Source organism: Strongylocentrotus purpuratus, unplaced genomic scaffold, assembly GCF_000002235.5.
Source record: "Strongylocentrotus purpuratus isolate Spur 01 unplaced genomic scaffold, Spur_5.0 spur5_scaffold_21, whole genome shotgun sequence".
In the NCBI taxonomy this organism is placed as follows: domain Eukaryota; kingdom Metazoa; phylum Echinodermata; class Echinoidea; order Camarodonta; family Strongylocentrotidae; genus Strongylocentrotus; species Strongylocentrotus purpuratus.
Window position 1 is genome coordinate 25,323,847 of NW_022145607.1, and position 8,317 is coordinate 25,332,163.

At 40.5% G+C, this 8,317-nt stretch overlaps 1 protein-coding gene across 1 annotated transcript; it reads left to right on the forward strand.

The window, feature by feature from the left end:
- Window positions 1–7,008: 7,008 nt before the first annotated feature.
- LOC100894056 lies at window positions 7,009–8,039 on the forward strand. Its single transcript, XM_030994265.1, has one exon. It carries the CDS (start codon window positions 7,374–7,376, stop codon window positions 8,037–8,039), a length of 666 nt encoding a protein of 221 aa, XP_030850125.1. The 5' UTR covers window positions 7,009–7,373.
- Window positions 8,040–8,317: the final 278 nt, after the last annotated feature.

Genomic DNA, 8,317 nt, shown 5'->3' on the forward strand with positions numbered 1-8,317 from the left:
TAGCCAATTGACAGCCGAGAATTTCAGTACTGGTAAATGGTTTTAAAAGCCTATAACGATGGAAGGCATGCGGAGCGTGTTAAAGGACAACCACTCATGGAGATTACCATTAAAGTTACCATCAGTTTGGTACATAGGCTAAAGTGGCATTATGGTTCATCCATTGGACTTTCAATAACGAGAATGTGAGTTCGAATCCTTGTACGGATATTTTCTACATAGCGCACTTTACCCAAAGTAGTATTAGCGGTAGAAGTAGCAGTAGACGTAGTCTAGTAGTAGCAGCAGTAGTAGTGGTAGTAGTAGTAGTAGTAGTAGTAGTAGTAGTAGTAGTAGTAGTAGTAGTAGTAGTAGTAGTAGTAGTAGTGGAGTAGTAGTAGTAGTAGTAGTAGTAGTAGTAGTAGTAGTAGTAGTAGTAGTAGTAGTAGCATCAGCACTCCCCCCCCCCCCCCCCCACTCAGAGGTCGGAATGACCGCATGCGTGTTGCCAAAATGTCCGGTAAAGGGGTACTTTTCGTGCGACAAAGTCCGGCCCGAGAATTGTAAAAAAGGGGTGTATTTGACTTTTCACCTGGAGATTTCTTTTAAAAGGGGGTGTTTTTCTCTCATCTCTTTGGACTCCTGAGAAATTATTCCGAATTTAGGGGGGTACATTGAGCATTTTTCCTGATTTAGGGGGGAGGTCTCCAAGGTAGGAAAAGCCCGCGAAAAGCCCGCGAAAGGGGGGTTCGGAAATGTTGGCAGTCCTCAGATAGGGGGTGCTTTCAAAAAGAGGGTATTATGCGTACCCTAAATAACACTGAGTGGGGGGGGGGGGGGGGGGATCAGCAGTAGTAGTAGTAGTATACATCAGCATCAGCAGCAGTAGTTTATTAATGATAATTTGTTTAGCACAGGGCTGACGTGTAACAAGGTCCGTCGACCACAAAGTTTATAGATACAAGAAGTAATATTATATAAATCAATAGAATAACATAAAAGATAATAATAATATTAAATTTTTATATAGCGCTTAATACAAATGTCTCTAGGCGCTTTACAAATATACTATCACCCCGGTCATTGGATTCAGACCGTTTTCAATATTTGTAAAATTAGGTAGACAGTTGGTGCTTATTTTATTCAATCACAAGCATTAATCCAAAGGTATGTAGCGATTTATGTGAGCAGAAGAAATCGATGTTTTTATAAAGAGTGGCAGAATAATTAATGTTCCCCGGAGCATTATATTATCCACAAACATTTATTCACGACTAAATAAACGTTCTTAATTAAACATAGCAGGTGTGTTGGCGCGCGGTTTTATGGGTATGCGTGCTTGGTGGTGGTGGTGGTGGGGGTGGTGATGGTGGTGGTGGTGGTGGTAGTAGTGTGTGTATATGTTTGTGCAGGCGTACGTACACAGGGGGGGGGGGGGGGGGGGGGGGGGTGTTTGGGGGTTAAACCCCCCTTTGGTATTTTTTTGTGTATAACCCCCCCCCCCCCCATAACCCCCCTAAACCCCCCCCCCCCCCTTTGGACTTTTTTTTTTTTAATTATTTTTTTATTTATTAAAAAAAAAAAAAAAAAAAAAAAAAAAAATCGCTGACCTTACCCCCCCCCCGCTTATTCAGCGGCTGGCTGAGTCGTTGCGAAATTTCCGGCCCGATTTATAAATGTTAAAACCCCCCCTTGAAAAAATCCTGCGTACGCGCCTGTGTGTTTGGGGGGGGGGGGAGTGTAATCAATTTACAAGTAAACCACTGACTACATAAACTGCAGTTTGAGACTACCTCCCTCCCCCTCCCCCTCCCCCCACCCGAAAGTGTCATAGTGAGGGTCCTGTCATTAAAGGGTGCAAATGTGTCATGGGATAGAGGGGGGGGGGGGGGGGTCAGTACCGGTCACATACTACATGAATGTAAGTGAAAGGTAAGGCTATGAGTGAGGGGTGTGCCTTTTAAAAGTCAGTTTGAGGGCACATGTCCCTTAGCCTATAGCTTTCCTCTCGAATGTTGATCAGTGGCGTATCCAGGCAGGGACGGGTACATCTCTATTTTAACCATTTAACCTAGAATGTCAAATTGCTGTTCAATCCCCAATAAAAAAAAATTTATTCTGTTTTGTTTTGTAGCATGTTTTTTATTGTACAAAATCAGTACAAAATATTTATTTAAAAAAAACATACAGCTTCATTGATTTACATAACACATCAAAATATAAAGAACATTGTACATCCCTCAAAAAAAAATACATAAGATACACAGTACATAATGTTTTCAAATCAATTATACTGAACGAATATGGCACTATGGGTTTGATAATGTCGATGGGAATCGTTCAATGTATCGGTTCTCGAAGTCCTGTATTTCTTTGGGAGACAGTTCATCACCATTACCCTTATAGTGTCTTTATGTAAAGGATGGGTGGGAGCAGAAGCAGCTGTAGTAGTAGTAGTAGTAGTAGTAGTAGTAGTAGTAGTAGTAGTAGTAGTAGTAGTAGTAGTAGTAGCAGGCGCGTACGCAGGGGGGTTGGGGTCGAACCCCCCCCCCACTAAACGAAATATCGGTCTGCCAAATTTTATTATCGGGACCAAAAAATAATAATTAAAAATGTCCTCCCCCCCCCCCCCCTTAATCGGCGGCTGGCTGAGTCGTTGCGAAATTTTCGGCGCGATTTTAAAATTTTAAAACACCCCCTTGAAAAAATCCTGCGTACGCCACTGAGTAGTAGTAGTATAGTACTAAAAGGGAAATTAGAAGAAAAATGAAGAAAAGGAAAATGGGAAGAAGAAAAAGAGAAGAGAAGAGTATAGAAGAAGGAGAAGAAGATGAAGTAGAGGAAGAAGGAGAAATAGTAGAAGAAGAAGAAGAAGAGAAGAAGAAGAAGAAGAAGAAGAAGAAGAAGAAGAAGAAGAAGAAGGAGAAGGAGGAAAAGAGAAAAGGAGGGGGAGAATATGAAGGAGATAATTTGCTAAATGAGTAAAAGAAGAAAAGACAACAAGAAAAGTAAAGCAGGTTAAAGCAGATATCACAGCATCATTTACAATGTGATTTTTTTTAAATTTTCGATAGCACACTTAGAAACGGGTTTTTGTAAGAAGTACAGGTCCAGATGAACCAATTTACAGCAATTCCTTTCATTGGCCAGGTAATTGCCCACCTTAAATTAAAGACCAAATAGTGCCATCAACTCATGTCATCGATTTCTAAAAGTGTAATTTTAAGAGTAATCCCTTGAATTTATCAATGTTGTCCCATAGTGAAAATCGATTGTCCAAACAAGGAGCTCGAGCTTCTTCAACATCGAGCGTCTTTGAATTTGTATAAATTACTAAATCGATGGAGTATAAAGCTTTTTTTACGGTGGACTTGCAAGGTTTATAGAAGCGTTGACCCCCCCCCCCCCCACCACCCATTTTGTTGTTGTTGTTATTTTATAGTTTCTAGCTTAGTCATTTATTTGAGGCGAGATAAATGGTTCTGAATATCAGCTTTTTTAAAGGTATAGGTAGACATTAGACATTTACCAATGATAATTATGTTGGTCAGTTCAAAATATTCTGAAGGGAACGGAGGCTAAACTGAAACAAGGAACAATAAGGCACTTTAATGATAATACACATCATATTTCAATATTACTGCTGATATTTTATAGGACCTATATTTACAAGAACAAAATATTGATGCGCATATTATTGAAGGGAGGCGCGATGGCTCAGTGGTAGAGCAGTGGTCACGGAACCGGGAGGTCCCAGGTTCGAAACCAAGTCGATGCTCTAGTGTCCTTTGTTAAGGCGTTAATCCTCATCACCAAATCTCTCGGAGAGGATTTAAAGCCGTTGATCCTCTGGCTGCTTACTTACAAGCATACACATGCTTTCCTAGCAGGCACGTAAAACAAAAACGAAACTTCAATGCACAGGACTGCTTGAATCACGGGTATATTTCTGTAATTTTTCTGAGTATATTTCTGGCCGGTGGCGAAACTCTACTGGGGAACCCGGGAAATATGCCCATCATAAAAACAGAAAGCACAAAAAAGGGAGGAGGGGGGAGGGGCAAAGTGGTAGCCATGATAGGTAACGTGAAAGCAAGATGATACAAACCGCCCCCCCCCCACCGTTCATTTAAGTACCTTGTCCCTTACCCTCGCCGCCCCTCCCCTTCATACAACGCCCTTATCACCCCCACCCCACTTAATCATAGCTGGACCCACACTACCCCATCTAAAAATCAAAGAATGAAGACAAATTAATTTAATTGTTTTGAGCAAACTGAAACTTTATTGTGACAGGATTTTTTTAACTTCCGCCTCCGAGGAGGGTTGGCAATAAATTGAAATCTTCCCCCATAACAAACATCGCCCTAATAAGCTTAAATGGCTTCTCTAGATCGATAGGAAACTGGTAGTTTAGTGGACAGCAGGTCACTATTACCATGTTTCTTTTGTCCCCTTTCTTGTACCCTTTTGTTGGAGGGTTCTTATAACCCGCAAGGAGCTGGTTGTTCCCTATTGTTCCCCCTGATAAAGACCACAAGACAGTCTTTTTTTATCGATTTTATTAACGGTTCGCACGTTCTTCCTCTTTTTCATCTTAGGTCTCTGTCCTATTACAAAGTTTTGGTATGGGGTCATGAGTCAAATGAAAATATTGGAAGCTTATGCGATTTTACAATATTCTATGATCGTTGTCGCGGTTGAAAATTGAGTCTCAAGAGATAAAATTGTAAATAATAAACTCTTTATGTTGTATAGCTCCCTCTTAATACTGATATTACTTAAGCTTTAAAACAATGTTTCTTCACTACAATCGACAGATTTGCTCACCCGTTTGGAAATTATATATCAGAACTGCATATACTGAGATTTTCATGGTCGCAGCTATCATGGAATGGCCGTAGGCGCTATTTGAAAATTATCGAATTTTACCGGGAGCACCGGTAAATTTTGATATTAAATCTTTCTCGAAAGCAGAAGTGTTTTTAATAGGGGCTAAATTTTCTAGTGCCTATTATACATCCATGTTTTAGATATGATTTATAAGCTTATCAGGAGTGCTTGCAGCGAAGCCAAAGACTTTTAAATTGAAGCCCCCTGGGCAAAAGAACAAATTCGCTCCCACACTCACACGCACACGCAAATTAATCAAGGAAAACCCCTTTCATCAGAAACATCAGGGCGCCACCTACATATCATATTTCATGTCGATTAAAAGTTATCACAAATGTAAGACATAATTATTCATATCATTACCAAGTTTTGTAATTTGTTAAGTATGTGAACAAATGATTTATTCCGATTTATGTTTCTTGAAGATGTGACACATCAAAGCTCACATCTAAAAGTATTTAACACAGGCCCCAATTCGACCAGTCCACCTTTCATTCTTGAGTTATACGAAAAACACACAAAACATCACATTTACAAGGGGCATGAATAATTTAGTTGTTAACTTGATGCATACATTGAGCAGGTGCGCCCTTTCTCCACCCCCTCAACAGTCCACATGTTTGTCAAGACAGAGCTATAAAACCTAACGGATTAGTAATGGGATTAAGGAATCCGTTAAACCGTTATAAGTACAGGTGATTATAATCGAGTTTGGCGCCTGCATGAGCCTTAATTGTAAGTGTCTTATGAAGCCGTCCTTTGGGGATTGTGCCTATATATAGGGTTACATTAGCCATAACAAACGAATAGGAAATTGATTCGGGGCTGTCTGGTGCCTAATGCGTTAAGTGTATCGTGACGTCTTAAAGTATAACGATTCCCTGTTTATCAATTTATAGATAACATCACTGCATGTATGATGCCTGATTTCAATTTTAATATAATTTACTGGCCTATTCTGATATGTTTTACAGTGAAAAATAAAAGCGGTTTGATTGGGTCTAAAATCCTTTAAAAAGATATTCAGTTGAAGAAAAAAAAATCTGTAGAATAAACGCAATACATGGAACAATGGATAAGTTATACGCAGTGGGGTGATAAAGTAGGTCTTATTAAAGGACATGGAATCACAGTGTTACCACAACAATGGCAAGGTGGCATGTAGAATTTGTTATTCTAGTCGATATTCTATCATTACAAATCTGTTCTGGCACTCCCGAACAAAAGGGTGTGGTTTAGGGATGGATGGCCGCCCATTCCTCTGTCAAACCGATATTGAAACCGACTCCGCACCGATTCCAAACTGAGCTCGCAGCAATGTAATAATTCTTTTCGGTCTGTTGTCGGTCTGGGGCCAGTTTCTCGAAAATGTCATAAGTCTAAGTTCGAGGACATTGCGTAGAAAGTACACGTATTAGTTATATATAACACACGTTTCGATGGGATGTCCGACTCTGTTAGACTTACGACGGTTTCGAGAAGCACCCCCCCCCACCCGAGTCACGTTGATGTCACTGGGGCATTATTGTTACCCCCAGCCCCATAAAAAACAAGGAAATTAATTATTTTATTCCCAAAAGGTTGCAAACCCCTGCAGGTATTTCAATAGAGCATCATTTGGTTTTATTTCAACACATATCCCTTTTGCCTTCAGAAAACAAGTGAATAAGGGGGAGGGAATATATCTCCTGTCACAATTCCTGGCTTTAATTATACGTCCATGCATAAAATGAAGATTTAAAATCATTCTTTAAAATTATAGAACAATAAATTTCATCTGTCATAATTATAAGCCTCCATGATGGATGATTAGCAGAAACTCGAGTGTTATGTAATCTCTTTAGATTTATGAAAATGTATCTCGATATAACTTCATATTTTAGCTTCATAAGAGGAAAACAAATGTTTGCGATTTGTTACCTGTGTTCTAATCTAAACAATTCCGGCATCTTGAAATGGTCTTCAGGCAAAGAAAACAATTCAGTGAATATTCCTCTGGAGTTTTTAATTATTTTTCTAAAATTAATTTTGTTTGTAACTTTCGTTGTATCAATACTATGTCTTCGAGATTATTGCATGGCGGCGCTGCTTGCGTTTGGGAAATCCTATATTTCGCATCTGCTTTGCATTTTTGTGGAGGCACTCGCGAACTACACACAAGCAAATTACACATAAACGAATTGTACGTACGACCAATGACTGTGTGTGTGTATCGTAAATCTCCATTCATTCATTCCCGCATCTCGAGAGCGAAGCGGACTCCTTCCCTATCCGTCTTACTACGCGACGCCGCGCAGTACATCATTGCACCTGTTTAGCGAATTGCAGTATGGTGTGGGTTTGTTGATTTTGTGCTGTACATCGAAAAGGAGATGCTCCATTTGTGATTTCACTCTTTAAGATTTTATTATTGTGAAAGCAACCTGCCCATGGACTGAAGATACACAGGGAGGAAGATATTAAAGAATTCCAAGAGCGGGTTTGCCATTTGAGAGCGAGAAATGGCTGAATTCGACGGGAATATAGTAACGGAATGGCTCCGATCGCTCGATATGATGGCCTACTCGCAGGCTTTCTTGGATAACGGGTATGACGAATTGGAAACATGCAAGCAAATTGGACCAGAAGATTTGGACGCGATTGGCGTTGTAAACTTGGAGCAGAGAAGCGACTTGCTTATGGCAGTCGACAGGCTCCGAGAAGAAGGAGGAACGGCCGTTTATTTCACCCTCGTCGGGCCATCCTCCGACGATGATGATGACGGAGGAAATACCGTTGACGAGCTCTCGACGGGGAGGGTTCCGAGCGTGGACTGGACCGGCAGCGATGCGGGGTCGGCCGACTCCAGGGCTCCGCTAGTGAGCAGGGTCGGGCGGACGCCATCGATGGAATCGGCAGATGCAAATATGGGATTAGGATTAGGATTAGTAGGGTTACCACATGTGTACCGGGATGCACCCTGTTTACCGAATAGAGGATTATACCGGGAGAGGAGAACATCAGCAGATAGCAGAGTTTTGAGTAATACACCCGACATACTACGAAAGGTAAGTAGATCTACCATTCTCAAGTCATATTCACCCTGTTCACAGAGTCACAGATTTGTGGTTCACAAATGGCACTCGAGTCTTATTGTTTCCATTTCAACGACATTGACATGGATTTGAATATATCTTCAGAATATGCAGGGTAAATTATAATATGAAATATCATCTTGTATCTCAAATCTGAAGAAAGCAAGAAGCAACTCTGTATCCTTTACAATGATTCATCATGTGCACTAATGCAAAGACTACACTGTGTGTAGGAGTAACTTATGACTCACGATCTCTCCTCACTTGTTATTCATGGTAAAGACTTTGTTAAGGTCAAATGATTAGATTACTTTAGTAATAGTAGGTTGGAATGTTAAAACCACATATACTGTAAATGGTTACTCTCCTTG

Bases quoted from the DNA above. Each gene is read 5' to 3' on its own strand.
- LOC100894056 (XM_030994265.1), top strand. From the start codon at position 7,374: ATGGCTGAATTCGACGGGAATATAGTAACGGAATGGCTCCGATCGCTC.